The sequence below is a fragment of the Leuciscus leuciscus genome, assembly GCF_965113295.1.
Source record: "Leuciscus leuciscus genome assembly, chromosome: 24".
Taxonomy (NCBI): Eukaryota; Metazoa; Chordata; class Actinopteri; order Cypriniformes; family Leuciscidae; genus Leuciscus; species Leuciscus leuciscus.
In genome coordinates, this window is record NC_138723.1 from 30,008,765 (window position 1) to 30,031,469 (window position 22,705).

The 22,705-nt window shown below is 39.0% G+C and overlaps 1 protein-coding gene and 2 long non-coding RNA genes across 9 annotated transcripts in view; 2 read left to right on the plus strand and 1 right to left on the minus strand.

Moving 5' to 3' along the window:
* Nucleotides 1-22,705, plus strand: part of LOC309489824 — a 186,151-nt gene that overhangs the window by 129,532 nt on the left and 33,914 nt on the right. The window lies entirely within an intron of this gene.
* LOC309489756 (3',5'-cyclic-AMP phosphodiesterase 4D-like) overlaps nucleotides 1-22,705 on the minus strand; it is a 288,142-nt gene that overhangs the window by 12,492 nt on the left and 252,945 nt on the right. For all 7 annotated transcript variants that reach the window (XM_082158632.1, XM_082158631.1, XM_082158634.1 and 4 more), the window contains 4 exons: nucleotides 17,369-17,405; nucleotides 16,339-16,415; nucleotides 16,148-16,197; nucleotides 8,733-8,845 (listed from right to left, as the gene is read on the minus strand). In XM_082158632.1, the coding sequence (XP_082014758.1) occupies nucleotides 8,733-8,845; nucleotides 16,148-16,197; nucleotides 16,339-16,415; nucleotides 17,369-17,405 (277 nt within the window). The remainder of the gene's footprint in view (nucleotides 1-8,732; nucleotides 8,846-16,147; nucleotides 16,198-16,338; nucleotides 16,416-17,368; nucleotides 17,406-22,705) is intronic.
* LOC309489833 lies at nucleotides 237-8,034 on the plus strand. The gene is made up of 2 exons (XR_014202532.1): nucleotides 237-1,905; nucleotides 2,015-8,034. It is a non-coding gene; the product is annotated as an uncharacterized lncRNA (long non-coding RNA).

A 22,705-nucleotide genomic window follows, 5' to 3' on the forward strand; every position in this document is an offset into this window, starting at 1 on the left:
TGGCAGCGTTTCAATCGTAACATAAAAAAATTGAATATGCATTTTTTATTCTTTTTTATGTAATATATTTTATTAATACTTTTTATAAAATTTTTAATTATAATATGAATAATATTATATTATGAATAATAAATGATTATGATAATGATTCCATTATAACATGAATAATAAAAATAATTTAAATAAAATATGTAATTGAAAATAAATAGAATTTAAAAAAAGTATTAAATACACTGTAAAAAAATAAATAAAAATGAATACATTCATGAATTCAAATAAAATTAAAATAATTTAATATATTCAATTATAATATTATAATTATAATATGAATAATACAAATCATTTAAATATAATATGTTCAATAAAAAAATTATGTTTTCATCTCAAATAATAAAAGTATTTTAGTTAAAATAACTCTCCATTTATTTATTTAATAAGGCTATTTATTTATTTTTGATGCAATCATCAACATTGGCCACTGAAATGACCCAATCATCAAAAAACTGCCATTACACCAAAGCACAGCCTGGTGTGAGGAAGTAGTTAAACTTCTCAGACTGTAAAACAAACTTGTATTAGTGTAAATATTGACCTGCTGATAAACAGGCTCTAGCTAACGTCCACTTCCACTTAAATTCAGAGGCTAATCAGAAGTGTGTGTCTTTGATGACACTCGCTAAATGGAGATCTGAAAATAAAACAAACTTGTCTAGAACAATACGCCTGCATTCATATGGAGATATTGACCCCCGTCCAAGCATGACACGAGGCTTTCATGTGGCCAGGGCTGATGCTCTCATTTGAAAAACAAATGGACAGATCAGATCTTTTATGAAAGCAATAGCCATTGGTCGGATTTGTTTGTGGCTGATTTGAATAATGAACCTGAAGCCTTTACCATGTGGCATTGAGGCTATATTATCAGGAGAAATATGAGTCTTCTGCGGTGGCGTATTACGTCAAAGCATTTCTTTATGCAAAGCAAGACGTTATGTGGTTCAGCATAAACACGGAAATAAAGCTTGAGAGAATTCCTGTGTATGTCGATTTATCACTGTTGTATAACCAAGAACTCTCTTTAATAATACTTCAATTACATTTAGAGACATTTTAGACTAGAGAGTTGCAAGCTTGCAGTCGGAAAACGTTAGATTTTCTCTGGTTGCAAACGATCAATAGTTTTTTTTTTAATGCACATTTTGGGATATTGCAATAAAACAACGATGGATGGAAACGCCAAGTTTCTAAAAATGTGCATTAAAAACATATGCGCTCAATTGAGATGGATGTTTTTTTTTGTTTTTTTTTGCCAATAAGAAGACATGCTCATAAAGTACAATGGAAACACATTTACCAAAAAACTCTTGCCTCAACAGAGGATGTGATTGGATAAATGGACGAATGCATTGCACAGCATCTCAAATGTTGGCTTGATCATTCTGAAATCAGTCTGTCATCAAAATGATTTGGTTTGATTCCCTGCCGGAAGCGTCTCATATGATTGCGTTCACAAACACCAGCATCCGAACGCATGATGGAGGAACGAGAGTCATCCTGGACTGCAGCAACTTCCATTTTTATTTTACATTTACATTTACATTTATGCATTTGGCAGACGCTTTTATCCAAAGCGACTTACATTGCATTATCCTATACATTTGTACATAGGTATGTGCAATCCCCTGGGATCGAACCCACAACCTTGCGTTGTTAACGCAATGCTCTTACCACTGAGCTACAGGAAAGCTCAGTGGTATTTTTATTACAGATATTTTGCACCAATTTTGTTCTCTTGAACACGTTTCGCTGCTTTATTCACAATTATACCATGGTCTGGGTGAATACTCGATTCTGATTGGCTGCAGGGTGTCCATTAAAAAGTGATAGAGGACACCTAGTAAAGGAGTTCTGGTGAAACTGACTGTTTACCGTTCGAAATGAATAAATAAATGCGCTGGCTACATCAGCTGTGAGTAACCATAGCAACAGGCAGTAAACTGAAGGGTTCTACGAGCTGAGTGGACTATCTCCGGTTGCTAAATAAACCGTCAGGCGTGACCAGGGAAACCAAGTTATTGTTTGTAAAAACTTTAGATTTCGATTGTAAAACTAATTAAAATATAAACTAATGTTTAAAAAAAAAAATTATTTGGCAAGTGACCATGGTATAAGCGGGTTAATGCCCTTCAATGGACACCTCGTCGTGCATTAACCCTTACACGTTTTATGCTATTTTCCAATTTTGCGCATAAGTTAAATTCGCAGCTTTGAATGGAAACATAGCTAGCGATGTCTGATTGGTGACTTTTGAGCCGCTTCTCAAAGAATCTGTCAAATCAGTTCATACATCAGTTTGAATCAAACTCTTACGTTATCTGAGCAGGAAGTGTTTAAGTGTTTAAAGCTGCAGTCTGTAGTTTTTCCTCTTTGTCGCCATCTCTGTTCGAAATCTGCAATTGCAGTTATTCGCGGAATGATCAGCGGCACGGCACAGCGCGGACGAATCCAGTGTTTTGAGGAGAATGTGCGGCTGTCAGTCACAGGTGTGGATCCTGGCATTCGCAATCACAGATTCTACTTTTTGGAAGTATGACCAACGTAAGAATTTTCACCGGAAAATTTCGTCTGAACAAGTAACATCCACTTTAGTTCTGAACAACTAAGGGGAAAAGCATTGCAGTAAATCGCGCCGATTAAATCTAATGATCGCTCATCATATCACGTCAAACCGTGCAAGTTATACTTTGTTCTCAAATTGTTAATGTTAACAACATCAGCATTGTGTGACTACATTTAATGCCCTTCCGATATTATCCTTGTGTTCGCACGGGCCGGTTGCAGTCTCTTTTATTCTGTAGCCGCTCCGAAGTCTTTTGCGTTTTACAGCGGGTGAATCTCCAGTTGGTGATCGTCGTTTGAACCTTTCTGGATCCGCCATCAAATCGATACGTTTAAAGCGTAACTCTCGCCAAAATGCAACCTAGGCTCTTTTTGTGAATCTACCCGAGGCAATCTTTCGTTTAAAAGCATAATTAGGATGGAAACGCCACTTTTAAGATTGACCGTATTTTAGTTTTCGGTCAAATTGGCTTGTGAATGGGAGTGCTTGGGGCACGACTATTATAGCATCAAAAATCTCTATATTTAAAACACTAAGAAGGCTCGACACAACATCAAACTTTGCTGGAAGTATCACCAGAGGCTCTACACATGAACTCCAGCATTGAGAACAGTGTTTGTGTACACAGAGTTTACTAAAAAGAAAGATTTTGAACAACTCACTGTAGCGCCGGCATTTTGTCAGTCAAAAGTAGTCGATCTCCAAATGCAACGTAACATGAGGAGAGTAAAGATGGAAAGCTCCTAAAGCTTAGTTCCATATAAATTCACGGATAATTTGTTGTTTTGTCGTTAGTGAAAATCAATATTGACCTTGTATTTGAAAAAGGATCCTCATATAAGAAACAATACTAAAATTCAGTTCATTCGCATTCGGAGATCGACTATTTTTGACTGTCAAAATGCCGGCGGACACACAGTTACAGTGAGTTGTTCAAAATCTTTCTTTTTAGTAAACTAAAAGTTTTTTTTTGTTTCCATCCTAATTATGCTTTTAAACGAAAGTTTGCCTCGGGTAGATTCACAAAAAGAGCCTAGGTTGCATTTTGGCGAGAGTTACGCTTTAACTATATCAAGTGCTGCGAGAAAAGGCTATAAATCTCCACCTCCAGCATCCTCACACTCATAGCCGACTAGCCGAGACTCTTCTTTATGTGGACAGATGTGACGTAATGTGTACAGATGTGCTTTATGTGTACAGATGTGACGTAATGGCACAAAGACATGCTTGAATTTCCCGCGGAAATCCACCAGTACCACTGGAGTTAAAAACATTATTACAAGCTTACCGTGTTGAGTCGAGAGTGAACACTGACTGGTTATGTACTGTACTTTCTCAAAAATTTATTTTGGATAATTTTTAACCCAAAAAAAGTTACGGACGTCAGCTTTAACATAATATAGAAAATATTTTAGGGGGTTGGATTTCCAGCAAAAATGTACATTTGTGTCGCCCACCACTAGAGTGAGTGATATGACTGAACCACAAAAACCGCAGGTGAAACAGGATCCTGTAAGAACCACTGCCATACAGTACAGCAGATTATGATTATGATTGATTATAGACTGGAGGGAGTGTGGTCGAGTCTGGCTGCAGGTCGAGGCCGGTGTCATGCCGAAGGAAAAACCTCGGCCCACACCCCAAAATCTGCCGGGAGCTCTTTCTGCGCATCATCAGAAAGGCAATGCTATTTCTGGAGATCTAATTATCGCCACGTCAAGTTTTATTGGGAACATGCACACTCATAATAACACATAATTCCAAACAGATTTGACGGATGCTAATTGAATCCTGGAACTAGATGAAGTAACATCTTAAGTGCACAAATCCCAAACCTGATGAACTTCTTATTGGCTGCATGTTGGATTTTAGGTCACAACGTCTGTATTGCTCATGTAAAGCCGTAATGCCATGCGAGATGTAAATTATATTCCCTCTTTAGTGAGGAAGCAGACCTCTGTGTGGTTTTCTGTGAAGTGAATTCTGGCTGGATCTGGGCTTGATTAAAGCCATCGGCGAACCCTTTGAGTATCGCTCAACGTTTCGTGCTTCGCGGTCGCCGCTTCAGAGAGGACCAATGAGACGCCAGAGGCTTTACCACAGCGCGTGCAGGATCCAAATCATTCAAGAAACCCACTGGCCACAGATACCCCCTCGTCCCCTACGCCAACCCCCCCCCCTCTTCAACCCACACGTCTCATTTTCCTCCTGTCTGTCTTCTTTCGGGTCTCTGCACCCCTGGCACTGGCACTGGCGTTTGAAGAGGATTCATGGATGGGAAGTTGCTAACTCCAGATTTGCTGTAATGGGAAGTCTTTAACTTAGTAGAAAGATAAATATATATTGGCGACACCGATTTTTACTTGCATTTGGCACTTGGCGAGTGTTATATATACAGGGCCTAAAGTCAACACTCGCCAAGTACCGAGTGCGAGTAATAATCGGTGTATGAAATGGTGTCAATCACTAGTTGGCCGGTAACAGTTTCATGAATTCTAACATTGCAAAAATATGAGAAACATGAATGTGAACTATAGTTGTCAAAAAGTACTGACTTCGGTATCAAGTCGGCACTGAAATTTAAAAATGTGACGATACCAGCATTTCCCTCGGATTCTTAAACACCTCTGATTGGCCATTGTGTTGACGTGCTCAATATATATGTCTTACTGTATATTAGGGGTTTGTTTAAATCTATAAATCCTCTAAACTTGAGCTATAGTCATGGGATTATGGGATTAGTCAGTTGATGTTGGATTGTTTTCATAGTCCATTGAGATGAGTCTGATTCCTAATATCTCTAAATAAACACGGCCAGTACTTTCATTTGTTACATACTAGAATCACTGGATGTTTAAAGACACAATGTATGTTATGCAACAAGGTACTTCTAAGCAACCAGAGATCAGATAACACACTTGAATTTGCATTCGCCGCGCGAGTTCATTTCTGAGCAATGGCTTTATTTGCATCTCTTCGCATCGGATTATGATGATCAAGTGCGTGAGGCATTTTGCATTACACAACCCAGCTCTCCTTTATAAGGCCCCTCAGTCTTATGGTTTGTTTTTTGAATGAACTGAGCATGCTCAGGAATCACCGGCATAGGCCTGCCACGCTGCATACTGATGAACAGAATACCTACAGTACACACACAGCAACAACATGCCCGCCCTGTCACAGCGCAGACAGACAGGCTTGTGCAGGATCCCACATGCTTGCAGTCGCCATGGCGACGCAGACAAATTGAGCCCTGCAGTGTGTGTGGAGAGGCAGCGCAGACGATACACACACACACGCACCACATTCGGCACAAAGACACCCAGCTGAAAGGTTAATGAGGTCCGCTAGCAAACATCACAGCATCTTAGGGTAGCTCTGAACACACTTATTCTGGCCTGAGATGTTAAAGCACATGTTGTATGCACATGAATATGGGGACATTGATGTAGCATGCGTCTGGTAGTGCATATCGTAGCCTGTGTATGAACGCTAAACACTCACAACGCTATGATGTCATGCCCGGGCTAGTTTAGACACGCAGCGTCTCATGCTGTATCGGCAGCGAGCTTTGTGACACTGTAGGCAAACACACGTTACATACATCTAATGATATACAGCTTTGTTTGATTGGTGTTAAATCATTTATATATATTTAAAGAAATATAACTACTTTTAATTTAAGCAATCTTAAAGCAATCTTCACATAAACCCATTATAATAAATGTCACATTCAGCTGTGCCTTTCATATATCAGGACTCAACGCTAAGGGTTCTTCTACTGGTCCTCTCAGGATGGTTCAGATTTGTTTTTCGTTGTTTTTGACCTATGTAACCTTGTAAACAGCGCTGTCAGATTCTCAGGTAGGTCTAACAGGTAAATAGACAAATAGAAATGTAATAATCAAACACTGCTTAGTCTTAACTGTATAAATTATAAGCTGAATTAATCCTTACTAAAGCTACAAAAGTTTTTCAGTCAAGAGCAGTGAGAGATTTTCTCTTTGTCTTTTGTTGTTTGATTAACATTAATGACAAACAGCATCAGGTTTGTTAGGCTGCTGTCACTTTAATACCTGACGCACATGATGCGGATCTAACTCTACGTTCATTTAACACTTTTTTAACTCATTTAAGACTGTGCTTGCTTGTCAATTCAAGCGCGAAAGAGAAGCGGCTTTCTGTGTGCGTGTTTCGCGTGTTTCGCGTGTTTGTTCACAGAGAGCCGCTTCACAGACGCGCGCCGGCACAGATTTGAGTTTTTATTTCTGCGTCTTATCGCGTTTGATTGATTTAATAGCACTTGAATGAATGATAGCGTGATCATATACTGTAGCACAGCCAAAGATGACAGAAAAAAACGCATGTTGCATTGATGGTTCAATATTTTGAATGCGTTAAAATTAAGAAAAAAAAGAATTAATGTGTTAATTTTGACAGCTCTAATATATATATATATATAGTGGTAAGAACCACTATTACTACTTAGTGTTATGATTTTTCACAACAGTATTCAACTTATGCAACAGAGGTGTTCTGTTACTTTACAGGTAAAACAATTCCTTGGGCCAGGAAGCAAACAGCCAGCAAGCTTCAAGTCTGACCTAAAACTTGTTTGGAAAAGCATGTTTCCTGTCTATTCAGCAATAAAAGCTGATGGTGTTACGGTGATGTTATATAATCAGGTGAGACTGTAAACAGTTTGCATAATGCCCGTAGATGCCCTACTGATGGGAAATCACAATAGTTAGCAGGATCGGATTACAGTTTTAAAAATATTTACACGTAAACATTGCCTTATATGGGATGTTTCAAACGTGTCTCCAACAAGGTGTTTGGATAATGATAGTTCTGCACCTTTTATGCATATGTCAGAATATCTCAAAAATATCTTTAAACTGTAATATATAAAAAAATTACAAAGCAAAGCAAGACTTCTTTATATGCATATAATTAGACAAGCATCACTAATAATGGTTAAACTTTGTATGTGTCGTTTGAACAAACCCCTAACCTTAAGTATTAAACTTTCTACAGACATGAATGCAACCTCAAATTATGAGAATCTGCACCTGGTTCATGATAAAAATGGGTGGAAAAATCCCACAGACCAAGATATCTAGAGACCAGAATATCACAGAATCTTGAGGGTGGGCAATTTTCACACGAGACAGCCCATAACTCCCAGGCAACCACCCAGAACCCCCTAGTAACCCCTTAGCAACCACCCAAAATTCCCACCAACTGCCTTGCAACAAACTAAAACTCCCAGGTAACCAACTACTGTAACCACTACCCAAAACTCCCTAACAACCACCTAACAACCATCCAAAACATTCTAGCAACACCCTGGCAACAATCCACAACACCCTAGCTTCAAATCAGGCAAACACATGCTCTTTAGAAAATCTAAATCCAGCAGCAGGCAGTCGACCTTTACATGACAGCAAACATTATATCACCTAATTCCAATGTGAAATATAATTCATGACCTTCAGTACCCCTCCTCACAGACCTGCACCAAACACATACATCAAAACACATATTTCTCTAAAAGAACAGGAATTACAGGGAAGCTTTGCTGGAGAAGGCAGTAATGCCACATTAAAAGATGCCAGTGCAGTCGTCAGCAATGCTAAACATGATCCCCAGCAATCTGACCTCCCTCCCACAACAATAGACCCAATGACAATGATGCTTCAGTCTGGATAAAGGTCTAAACTGACGACTCCAGCATGGGAACACGCACACATCCACGCATGCATGAACAGAAACCAGTTGTCAGTCGTTTATACTCACACAGTGGAGAAGCAAGCATTTGGATGTTGTATTGGATGATGGTCAGGATACGTGATGGACATCCTGACTCACAATCCTGCACGTACATGACTTGTGTGTGTATCTCCCTGAAATTGCACCCCCCCAGGGGCAGCCATCTTGGCTCTACGCTACCTGATAACGTCTCTCATCTGTGAGCCAACAGCCCTGCCAAAATCACACCAATTACCTGAGTTCCCCCTGGGCGTCAGTAATGACATTAACTCAAGGGAAGCCCTTCGTTCTTAGGTGTGTAAATGCCATGTGTTAGGTGGTAAGTTTAAGCGTGACTCACCTTGTTGGAGGCCATCTCGCTGACGGAGTGTCGGGTCTGCAGGGTCTCGAGCTGGTCCAGGCACCAGTCCAGCTCCTCCAGGGTCTCGGTGGCCAGTTTCTGGTAGGCCTCCTCTGGAGGGAGACAGGGAAGGGGGTGATCAGTTTTGAGGCGTTTGACCGGGCTAGCCGAGGCTTCCCGAACATCGTCCACATCGTAGACAGCCATGCTGGGATGTCCACATGGGTGACTCTTCATGCTGTGCTGAAAAGATCAGGGATAGCGGATCAAATGCGAGATGCTCCTTGCCCTCTATTAACTCCTGATCCGGTCGAAAAACAATAAAACGGAGTCACAGCGCTGTCAGTCCAGCTGTGAAGGGCTCCTGGTGTATCGCGCACCAGAGCCCCATGCTCCTAGAAAACAAAACACACATATACAAGCGCAGAGAATCCCGCTTTAATCCGCTTCTACTGATTCCTATCGACCCGCCGCGATGATTTCACATCCACACGCTGGTTTATAATCAGTCTCCTCCACAGGTCCATGAACTTCAGATGTCTTTTAGCTGACGTTCTGTCTCACAACAACAAAAGAGAGAAAATGCAAAGGATCCCCCTTTCCAGCACCTCCCACCGGCTTTCAAAGCCCCCCCTAGTCAGAGATCCAGACTCTTATATGAAGCAACGGGCGTTCCTGGAGAGCGAGTCGTAAAAAAAAAAAAAAGGAAAAAAAACAGAGCTTGCACAAGCGACACAGTGAGAGCGCAGCACCTCAGCTACACAGACATGACATAGGAGGCATTGCTTTACACAAACATGAGCGGCTTCCTGTGAAACCACAAACCTACAGAGCTGGAGAGCACGACGCAGAGAGAGACGTAAGATGTGGACCGGAGCGCCGGAGCCGGAGCATCCCTGCAGACTCACTGCTGTCAGCAAAAAAACAGCCGGATCTCTGTTACAAATGTATTAAAAATGCATGCAGCAATTCTGTCTTAAACATGACACGGCTCAGGACTAGAGTTTCACAACATCTGAAAGCAAGGTCAAATTAACCACAACACGTGTTAGTATACTGTATATAAAATGTCTATTGATGTATAATATGTTTAATTTCAATTTACGTATGCAGTAAACCGTAAAGTTTGGAAAACATTAATATTTTTAATGCTTTTGAAAGAACTCTCTTATGCTCATCAAGGCTGTATTTATTTGATCAAAAATACAGAAAATGTTTTAATATTGTGAAATATTATTACAATTTAAAATAATGGTTTTCTATTTTAATATACTTTAAAATGTAATTTATTTCTGTGATCAAAGCTGAATTTTCAGCATCATTACTCCAGTGTTCAGTGTCACGTGATCCTTCAGAAATCATTCTAGCCCTGAACGTTATCACGAACCAATTACAGTAGATGAGGTAAACAATAGAAAAATGTAAAATTAAAAAGAATTATAAGTTAGTGATCATATCTACTTATTTTTTGGTTGTAAAAATATCAGTCTGATAAGGCTGAACACATTTTAAACTAATATTCTTGCATCTCTTTTTTAATCATGTGTTTCAAAAGTAGAAAAAAATTATAATTTTTTATGCTTTTTACATTTTTTCTACAGTAAATTATAACATTTAGATCAAGCCTCATTTCACATACGAAGCATGTGATTTCAAACCTGTATTTTTGTTTAAAAAATCGGGAAAATCAGTATGGATTAACAATAATTGTCATTATATCAGTTATCGTCTAAAACAATCACTCTCGGTTATCAGTCTCGGCCTAAAGTGTCCTAAGAGACATAGTAGATGGTATGAACACACAAGCAAGTCTCTAAAGCAAAAGCAGAGCTAAGCAAACGGGGTAAATGTGCAGCAAACACCCACATCCACAGGAGAGCGATTAGCATCAGACTGGGAGAGGTCGCTTTACTCGTGATTGACAGATCGCTTGAGATAGCAACTGCTCTTTCATGTCCCAGAATGCTCCTGGGAGGTTGTTTACTTCAGCTGTACTCCATTCCAGCGCAGACCAGCCGACATTCACTGTGTGTGATGCTTAAAGATTACGTGACAGTCAATCTGCGCAGATTACGACTGAAAATTAATCCTCGTTATGGGACCGATGCAGTCGCCGATCCGTTCAGGGCCACATTTCATTTTTTTTTCTCTCATAATCCTGGATTATTGTCAGGGCTTTGCAGTTGTGACTAGTGCATTTAAAACCTGAACCTGCGTCACAGGACGTGCATGTGTTCATACCGCACCGGTGATAAACAATAACCCATACTGTGCAACTCTACTCGTGTGTATTGAGTTACACAGGGCCGTGCTGAAGTTACAAGACCATCTTTCATCAAAACAAGCGTGCTTACGCGTGACACAATCACACCGCACACTTCAGCGGTCACAGGATCTTGCTGCTATTGTTACAGGGCAACCTTTAGAGAAACACACTGAGTGAATCTGACATGCAGCTCTGCATAGCGCTCGCCCAACCTCACGCACAGGTCAGAAACATCAGAATTCAAGGGTCTACGGGGGAAACGCAGCAGGGTGATGCACTAGCCACACACAGAAAGAAAAAATGCAACAAAAAAAAGGAGAAAATGCATAGATGAAAGGTTTAAAAAGGGAAAATTAGGGGGAAAGGATCACATCATGTGTGGCATTCAACCCCCCCATATCTTTAGCCCTCTACTCAAACGTCTGTTCAATCACTCTGAGGAGAATTCAAGAGCAGGGGTCCACTGTCCTTGCTGACAACATCTCCTCTGACGTCAATGGCATTCTTCTTGTGTTCAGTGCGACACCAGAGGCCGGCCCCTCAGAAGCTGCTGGGACTGAGCGCACGCTAAACTCTGGAGCGGACTCAGCAACACAACACACTGCACTGCACACTACACAGCAAATACCAAATGCTAAGTGTTCACAATAAAGGAATAAATTAATTTTTTATGGAAAAATATGCCAAATCTATTGTAGGTTAATCAAAATAGTTTGCATTTCTTTTCCAGCCTGTTGCAAATAATCTGAATCCTACTTTAACGTGATATATATATATGGCCAAATGTGATGTCAGGAGGGGATTTTTCTATTTTATGACCCTACAAGTTTGATTAAACTATCAAAATATGAGGGAAATATTTTATATCTTTTAAATATTTTAAATATGAGGGAAGAACAAAACACTAAACTTGGTTAAGGTATTTATCTGACAAATGACTTCAGGTTTTATTTTACTAAGCAAAAAAAAAAAAAAAAAAAAAAAGAAAGAAAAAAATGCATAGAAAAATAATAAGCTCACAGGAAAAAGCATTTATTGACTACAAAATAATGAGTTCTTGTTTTTGCATGTGTTCATAATTTCTTTGTATGACATTCTGGCCAAAAATTATATCGGCACAATTTGTCATGTTTCATTGCGTTATTATCACTATTAAAACAATCGACTCCAAGCACAACTATGCAATATGCTTACAAAATCTATAACACATTTTTAATGGTATTTGAATAAAGGGTGAAGATGACAATTTTCTAACCTGGACATCACTTTTGGCCACAACATATTCAGTATTTATACTATTGGCTACTATTTGTTACAAAATATTTCTATTTCAAATAAATGCTGTTCTTTTGAACTAGAATCCTGAAAAATATGTATCATGGTTTCCACAAAAATATGAAGCAGCACAACTGTGTTCAACACTGATGATAATCACAAATGTTTCTTGAGCACAAAATCATCATATCAGATCATGTGACACTGAAGACTGGAGTAATGATGCTGATTATATATTGAAGGACAGTAATAGTAAACAAAATAAACAAATAAAAAATGTAATGGTCCTAAAATAGGCTCTATTTAAATAGTTTGATTTTGGGGTGAAATATATCTTTGGAATAAACTGCATGTAAACACCAGGTAAACCCACATTGCTCCAAAATGTCCAAGCCTGATGTTTAATGTGTTGTGCTGCTAATCACTGTGGTAAAGGACTGACCCATATGAGCTCCTCAAACATCACACAAACAGGTCAGAGATGTGTGACGCTCTTCAGATAAATCACCCAGAGCCACCAGCTGCCGAACGGCTTCTGAGAAACCCTTAATGTCACCCGTCAGTGGGTCAGCATTCTTCAAATACACCAGACCTCTCCAGTAATAGTGAGAAAGCAGGCGTGGGAAACAGAAGCCGAGGCTGACGCAAACACCTTCAGATCACCTAGATGAGCGGCGGCGCCAGTGCTGAAACTAGGGCATTCTCCTGAGTCTTTCTGAGACCATGTCTATGCCATCAGCCACTGTCAGGTCATTAGAAGGGGCGGAGCCTCTCGGTTTTATATGTATACACATTCCAACCCAAATCCTGGGTTGAGCCTTTTTGGGTCAGTTTTTCAGTGTTTGGGTAGTTTTTGTGTAACCCAGATCTTGGGTCAGGAGTTATTTATTGCGGGGGGTTTTTGCGACCCCTTTAGGATAGAGAGGCGCAGCTCTGTCAAATCGGCGCATGTCTTCTGTAAAATACAGATTTGTGTACATTTTATTTTATCTATAATTTCGTTATTGTTCCGTACATCATTTAATCTTAAGCAAAGCAACACACAGCGGCGCAATGTGAGTCGATCTAACATTTTATGATTTTATTCAAAAAAAGATACAGGATATAAATAATTAGAAAGTTCAAATATGTTCTCAGAACAGTACACTGATTGTTTATGGACAGGTTATGGAGTCAGTCACAGCATATGTTGGGCTATGAATGAAACGCAGTTCCCCCGCTGAACACGACACGAGCGTTACGGTGGAAACAGATCTACAGAGACTCGTCGATTACACTTGATATTACTTGTAAATGTTTTCATTTTTACTTCTAATATTTGTTAAATGAGCTTAAATGTATGCAATATGTATTCATAAACTATGAAATATATAAAATACTGTAAAATATGAAAATAAAGGCATTATCATGCAAACCAGTGGTTGTGTGGAGTATTTTTTTAATTAGAGGATTTAAGTTAATCTGTAAACATTAATTCATGTATGAAGTAAAAAAAATAAATAAAAAAAAAAGAAGCTAGTATTATAGTAAAAATGAATCAAACCATTATCCTGTGTTAAATAAACAAACCAATTTGGAGGGTAAAATTAACCCAACATGTGTTCTGTCCTATATTAACCCAGCCCTTGGGTTGCCCAGAGTGTAGAAGCAGCCAATCAGGTGGCACTGTTGAAAGTACATCTTTGATTTTGGGGCTTCACTTTCGTCCCTTTCTCAAACGCAGATGTGAGTTGTGTATGTTTACGACCGTCTCCATGTCAGGCTTTGTAGACGAGTGATGGGGAGCATCTTGATTGACGGACTCGTCTTGCTCCGGCACGTGTGCTCCGGCACTGAAAGCACGTCTCTGGCCGAGCGTGAAAGCGAGATGGCGTGTTTATGCGAGTATCGTGTCAGTTTGATGGGCTGCCAGCTGCGCCATGTCTATTAATATCAGCTTTGAACGGGGTGAAAGATTCGCCAATGTCAGAGCAGGTTATGTTTACTTCTTCACAAAGATCAGACCTGCACTACTAGTCAAATGTTTGTAATAATTAAGGTTTATATGTTTTTGTAAGTCTCTTCTGCTCACCAAGGCTGCGTTTATTTGATTAAAAATAAAAACTGTGAAATATTATTACAATTTGAAATAACAGTTTTCTATGTGAATATATAGTCAAATATAATTTATTATGGACAGCTGTGATCAAAGCTGAGTTTTCAGCATCATTACTCCAGTCTTCAGTGTCACATGATCCTTCAGAAATCATTCTAATATGATGATTTGGTGTTTATTTATATTTGTTGCTCAATTATTGATTACGGTTCTTATTATTACCATCAATTTTGATATTTCTTGATATTCTTGATGAAACCATAATACATATTTTCAGGCTTTTTTGCTCAATAGAGAGTTCAAAAGAACAGCATTTACTTCTAATAGAATTATCTTTACTGTCACTTTTGATCAATTTAGTGCATCCTTGCTGAATAACTATATTAATTTCTTACACTTACCCCAAACTTTTGAACGATAGTGTATCACGGTTTCCACAAAAATATAAAGCAGCGCAACTGTTCTCAACACTGATAATAATAAATGTTTCTTAAGAAGCAAAACAGCATATTAGAATGAATATTACAATATATCCAATCCAGTTGTAATAATATTTCACAAATTACTGTTTTTACTGTATTTTACCAGCACTGGTCAACTTAATTATTACAAACTTTTGACCAGTATGTGCTTGATAAGCATCTAATATGAAAACTATTGGTATTTAATAGAAAGTAGATCCTCCATAGGAAAGCTTTTCACCAGATGTCCATGTTTTCTACAGTAATGTAGAAATATGTATTGCTTCCTGCATGAATGGAAGGAGGTTTGTCGCTCCCTAGAGGTTCACGGCTGCTATGACAGGCTTGATCAAGAGCGCTGAATCCAACACAACCAACCGGACAGAATCAAAGCAAACGAGACTTTAAGTCTCCTTAAAAAACACCCCAGAGATCTCAAACTCTGCTCAAACCCCAAAGTCAGATATTTCAATATGAAATATTGCTCAATATTGATAAATCACAAGAGAGAACAGGAGAACACAGTGAATTGGTTTAAAGGTTTAAAATCAAAGTTCATTTTTACTTAAAGGGTCATGAAACCCTAAGCTAGGGTGTTGAACATCATAGAAGACAATGTTACCATACATATGTTTTAATTTATTGAAGAAAACTAGTTAAATAAAGTACATTTGTGTGCCAGCATTACAAGATGTGACGTTTTCTTATACTATAGTACATCGATGACTCATAGTTATTAATGAGACTGCATGTCGTTATCCAATGAGAAGATACCTCGCTTAATTATTCACGACAGCACGCGCTGATTTCCTATGACAGGCGCTTCAAACGGTGAGATGATCGCACACAGGAAGTGAGAGATGCGGTAATGGGTCAAAAACGAGTGTTTTGCTTTGCTTTCTCTTCAATAGATCCTGAGTCTTCAACACAAACGCCATTCATCCGCACTGTGAGTGTAACCGGTCTTTACGGCCCTTTAACCGATCAAACTGCATATATACTGCAGCAAAATAAGCCTCAAAAGTTATTAAAGATACAAAAGCGTGTTGATATATGTTTAAAGTACAAATGCAAATGGCTGTGCATTTATTTGTGCATTAACTGATTGTTCTCACAGGACATGTACTGTATGTTTTAGTGTAATTTACGATGAACCATGTATAATGTGTGTATATTGTGAAATAAATCTGTCTGGATCAGTTTTCGGTCTCTCACGGCCACTTTTGAAGCATTTTTCAGAACTGTGGTGAAAACTGAAACGGGGTTTCATGACCCTTTAAATCCCTGGAATAATATGAAAACCAATGGGAAATCTCACCTGTGAAGGAGGCCTTTGTGAGAGGAGGCTGATTACACATGGGGGATCGCCTGTGAAAAATTGAGGAAAAAAGCAGAAAGCATTATATATGACTAAACATTTGATTCTTGCAGTCAAAGTACCGGGTGATTTGTTCTCCTCTGCTCTGGCTGCACGTCAACAACGCTCCATGACACTTGTAAAACACTCACTTGTTGGACGCTCGATCTTGCTGAAGGTTGGTTAACGCTGCAAAGTTATTCCGTACCGTCCTCAAACTAGCCAGCACCTTCAAGAGCAGAGCAAAACACAAGACGTCATTTAGGTTTTGTTTTATCCATCACAGTTCACCTTGTGCAGAATAACACAGTCAGGAGAATGAATTCTGTCACAGTGAATTCTGAGGCTTTACCCACATGTGAGGTTGAAATACTGTCAAAAAGTGTTTTTAATAGGGACGCACGATTTATCGGCATCGGCTGATATATGTTAATTTTTAATGTTATCGTTATCGGCCGGATAATAAAATTTGGCTGATGCATTAAAGCCGATAAATAATGTATTATTTCCTTCAGCTGAGACTCTTCAGATGCGCACTGTTCAACATGATGGTTATGAATTGCTTGAAATATGATTGGAATCACTTCAAAAAAGGAAAATACAGTTCAGTGCAACATGTCTGTCATATCGGCTACATAAAATTATAATCAGAACATCATAATTGTGTGCTTGTGACATGGCTTTTAATCCTTAAGACTCAAAAAGTATATAATTTTTATTTATTTATCGACCAATATATCGGTTATCGGCGTTCAAATATAAAGAATTATCGGTTATCGGTATCGGCCAAAATGTTTATATTGGTGCATCCCTAGTATTTAATGTTAAATAGTGTGTAAAGTCAACATGATACACATTCCCTGTCATTTTGTGAAGCATTCACTTGTGCATGTTATTCCAAAAATAAATGTTCATAATCATTTATTAAAAATAAATATCTGTAATGATTTTCATTTTCACTCTTTGTCACCACTTTTTATAATCCAATCAGCCTTTGATGGATAAAAGTCCCGTCCTACAGTGTTTCACGTTGAAAATCCTGCGATTTGTCAAATTACGGAAGTAAAACGGGTTGCACAACAGCGTCATGTTGACTTTAACACTGCAGAAGGGCCTGATAGTCTACTCGCCGGATGAGATGTATCTCAGAGTTCACCATGAACTGCTTCCTGGGTCACTGACCTGTGCAAACGGCGTAACGATGAGGTCATCTCCATGACTGCAAGAGAACGGACAAAGTCAGGACATCAGGACACACACACACCTCAATTACAAAGCCAAAGTAAACCATGACTGTCTTAACGCGTCATTCGCATGTTTATAATGTTGCATGCATTTGTCATGACAAACAAACCATATCCTCAATTTAAGTGCAGATTTTTCCAAAGAAATGCATGATATTCTTGCGTTTAGTCCTTCAGGAGGAATGAGATATGGTTTGTCTGTGTGACAATAGACAACAAGGCAGGGACACGCTTGCATTAATGCTTTCAATGCTAGTGAATGTTCACTACCAGTGTGTGGATGACCTACAACTCCTTCACATCTCACCGTGAGGCTCTGAGGCAACACATTCAGTTAACATCACACATGCTGCTCGTGTCTAACTGCGTACAAGAGGTTTTCACACCAAAAGCCACTTGAAAAGTGTCGTTTCTGCAGAATTATATTTAAATCGCATGGAACTTTGATGATGCAACATTAGTGATGATGACTGTGCACAAAGAATATATAGAGTCAAAAAGATGCAAGACAAAACATGATAGAAATTCAACTGGATGAGATGCATAATAATTGATTAAACATCAAGTATTAGGAGATTCAGATGTTCAGTTTAGCCCGTCTAGCCCGTCTCACTGTCGCTCATCTCAGACTGTCCTGATCTGATGGGGGGAATTGTGGTGTGAAATGGATAATATGATGCAAAAACCTCTGATTTTATTCAACAATCTGGTCCTCATTAGCTCTGTAAAAGTGTTAAACTGTCATAGTCGTGACAGCGGGACGTGCACATGCTTGAGTCTCAGTCTTTTCAAGCTGTAAATGAACTTTCTAAATCATAAATACGGATGTTCACACTGACAGTGATTATAATGAGTGGTGAACACGTTAGATTACACTGTATTTGACCAATCAATTCCTACAAGTTTTCAATGAATTTACAGATGTAAAGGAAAAGGGACTGCACTCTAAAGACACATTTCTAACCGATTAACTTTTTAAATGCAGAGCATAACTAAAAAAAAAAAGGACTTAAAGGACTTTATTATAGGATTGGTATAAACTTCCATGACTTTCGAGGCCTGATTCCTAGATAATTCTAAGTTTTTCATGACCGTATAGGAGCCACAGTAAGTAGTAAATCACTGTCAGTGTGGATGGACGGCCCTTTAATCGGATAACCTGACCTGTAAGCGTTCTGCTGGCTCATTTGCGCGCTGTAAATGCAGTTAGTGAGCAGCTAGTGGCTGTTAGTCGCTGCGGTGGGGGTTACGGCGCGAGTGTGTGAGTGTTTCTGAGCACAGAACGAGACCTCCAGAGCAACACGAACACACACACACACAACATACCCTCTCCGCCTGTCATCCGGAAGGCTGAAGAAACGCCCGATTTCACGCGCGACTCGTGTCCGCTTCAGCATGTGTGTGTCGCTGACACTCCTGCGGTTTAGCATGATGCCGTGTGTGTGTTCCTCCATGTGTGTGCATGTATGCATGGCGGCTTCATTTCCACACGCCGTCGGGGAAGAAAAGGTCAGCGGCAGGCGTGTGTGTAGCGTATCACGCGCTGTGCTGTGTGTGTCGCAAACAGAGCGCTAAACATAGCACAAGGCCACGGCTTCAGCAAGTGCAACAACCTGCTGCCATAGGAAGGAGAAAGTGTCCTGGTCCGGTGTGTGAAATGCAGATAAACCCCACCTGACGTCTGTGACTGATGCCGACGCCATTATGGAGAGTGGAAAACTAACTCTTGGTAAAGTGAGCCATTTATGAGCTCTGTGCTCAGTGTGCTGGGACTGCCAAAGCTTTCAGAAACACTAAATGGACAGACAGCGGGCAGCTTATCAAAGCCAGAAGTTCAGGGGAAAACACAGATGAAACCAGCTCGTCTTAAAGTCCTGTGAGTTTCAATATTAGGCTAAAATCAGTCTAATGCTTGGCCAATGTCTGTCTGTCTAGATCTATCTATCTATCTATCTATCTATCTATCTATCTATCTATCTATCTATCTATCTATCTATCTGTCTGTCTATCTATCTATCATCATTATTTTCTGTTATGTCACTAAGTAAACAAAGTAATTAATAAATATATTTTCAAAGTTTTAAAGGGCTCCTACTTTGCTCATTTACAGGTTCATTTGTTCATGGGGTGTACCTGAATATATTTACATGATTTAATGTTCGAATGCTCATAGTTTTCATAATGGTGTGTGCACACCAAAAGCTAATTTAATAATTTGCGCGAGTAGATTACATACAAAGTCAATGCAAAGACGTGAATAGATGGCAATGACCCGAATTGGGCGACACGTTTGACGTGAACGTGCAATATTTGCCTCAATCACGTCTTCTGCGCAAGCTGAAACATTTCAACTCGAGCAGGAAATTTGCATAACGCGTTGTCGCAAGCCAATCAGCGAAGAGCTTGTTGACACATCCGGTCATCCAGGTGCAGAGAGATTCACAGAAGTGTGTGCGCCTCTGGATGGTGCTGTGAACCCAGAGTATTATAATATGTATTCCCTAAGTATTATAATATGAAAGGCTCCAATTTAGAGCGGCAAAGCGATTATGCGCATCCCGTGTGCAGAATGATGCACTTGAAGCAATGCGACGTCACAGCGTGAAGCGCTTCACATTGAAAAGTTCAAAGCACAAAGTGAAGAGATATTAGATGCTTAGTGTATTATATCTATGCAACAGTTTATTGAGCCTTTTCTTTTAACAGTTTTAAATTTCAGTAACAACTCTCTAGTCTCTACTCCAGTACTGTAATCTAAGACACCCGGGAGAAAGGAATATGATTTACAAAGCGCAATAAACTCCAGCATGATAAAGTAATTTTCAGACCTTTATCTACAAATAAAGTATAATAATGGGAATATGATCTTGGAGAGAGTGTCATCGTGTTACTGTCGTAACCGAACGCGACGCGCTGTATGAATGCTGAATGGAGAATGACTGAGGAGAGATGAGTTTCCTTTAACTTAACGACTTAAATATTCATTATTACCTCACATTATGATATCGAATGACTTTAGAAGTCTTGGAATATAGTGCACCAAAACTTTATGGTGCTTTACAATGTTTTTTATGCCTTTAGTGGGGCTTAACAATAACACAATAGTCGTAGCCGTGGCGGGATGATCTGTGGTGTGGCGGACCACCACTGCAGAATGAATGTAGCGGAAACACTGCCGCCTTCCGAAAACTGCGGCCTGCTCTGATTGGTCAGCAGGCCCCAGTCTGTTGTGATTGGTCTACAGCTTAACGCGAGTGTTAGAAAAGTAACGCCCCTAACCGTAACTTCCTGAGGTGCTGTAAACACTACTGTAACTACGCTAACTCTTTTGCTGTATCAGTGAAAGATGCTTGACATTTTGATGAACTCTTCCTGGTCTTTTAACTAACTTTGTTTGAGGGCGAGCCGGAACGGAAACATGAAATGGAGACAATGTCAGGAGTACAAGCGAAGAGTTTCAGGCTGGTGTTTTTTGTTGGAGCGATTAACTCATTTTGCCGTGGACTTTGTGCTTTATAACTTTGCAGATTGTGCTTGAAGCCTTACTTCAATGCATTATACAAATATTTTTTATGCATTAATTGTGCCTTGTAATGCACTTTATAATGCATTGTATATGGATAATTATAACCAAAGTTATAGCATGATATGTGTATTTGTGTAGCAAATGTGTATTTATTGTTACACATTTAGAAAGTAAACAAACTTAAAAAAACAATCTGCAAATATTATAATGCATTTTTACTTTCAATGATCAGTTAACTGGTTTTACCAGCTTACTTAGTAAGATCAGTTTCAAACGTTTGCTCAATCATGACAGTAGGAAAGAGAAAACTGAGCATAGATATAATAAAGCTCATGATAATGTTCACTGTAGCGCCCCTTGTGGCAACATAGAGAATGCAAGATGTACTTGAGTTGTGTTAGGAGTTGTTTTCTCATATTCTGGAGTGAAATGACACGCAAAATCAAGCTTGTATACCTAGAAAACATGTAGACGAGCCTTAAATTGAAAATGAATCATTCTGAACAAAACCAAATGTGTTTCACTATCAAAAAATAAAGTGGAACATTTTCATTGAAATCTGATCAAACGGATTCACAAACAAATGATTCAGACTTTCCAACAGTATTAATTACAAATGCACTAAGTGCAATACTGTTAATCCAAAGGCCGATGAACGTCTAAAACTTCAAGAGCAGTGAGACGGTAGAAGGTAATATCCGGAACCGACATGATATTTCCTGCCATTCCGGTTTAAGAATGGATTCTCTGGCAAAACGAAACAAAAACGTGCGTCCGCCGTCCCTCGGGACTCTACATAATGCATGAGCTGGTGCAGGGTTACATAGAGAAACGCTCTGAGCTTGCAAAAAATCAGGCCAGAGAGAGGAAGTGCACTGATATCTTCCATCACCGTTCCATTTGCTTTCGCTATGTGATCTGGGCTGTTGTTTGAGTGCTAGTTTTGCCATGCAAACTGAAGTAATTTCTACAATAGTTTATAATTACACCTCTATTCTGTTGCATTCGTATGCTCTGTTCATAGTGAGCGGTCTATAAAGGCAGCAATTTAAGGCATGCTTCAGATGCAAAGGTCCCAAAAGAGAGGTAGCATGCAAAAATACATGCAATATGAATTTAGAGTTCATGCATTGCAAAGAGATCCATTAAAAAAAGCGAGAGAAATGTTCATTATTAATACTAAAAAGTTTGGTAACACTTTATTTTACAGTGTTACATATGTTACATGTACTTACCATAGTAATAACAGTAAATGATGCATAATTACATGCAACTAACCCTCAACCAAACCCTAATCCTACCCTAACCTTATAGTAGTTGCATGTAGTTGCTTAATATTACTCAATACTTAAATATAAAATTACACTGTAACAGTGACACCTTAAAATAAAGCGTAACCAAATGTTTATAATAATTATAAAATAATATGTATTAAATACATACTTTTGTATTATACTTGAATTATTTTACATATTAATACAAAATAATAATCAAAAAATGTATATGCATATAATTAATTGCATTGGCAAAATGCTACAGAAAACAATTGGGAAGTAAAATATGAAACAATGTAAAGCTTTCTAAACTAGGACATGCATGCTGTCTAAGGCTAGGCATTAGCAGGCTCACTGGGTTTCAATGCAACGAAAGCACAGGGTTGTGTTTCCTAAAAGCATTGTGAACATATGCCAATAGTGTCTAACAATATTTATGATAATTTATGATTGGCTTCTGGTTAAATGTGACGAC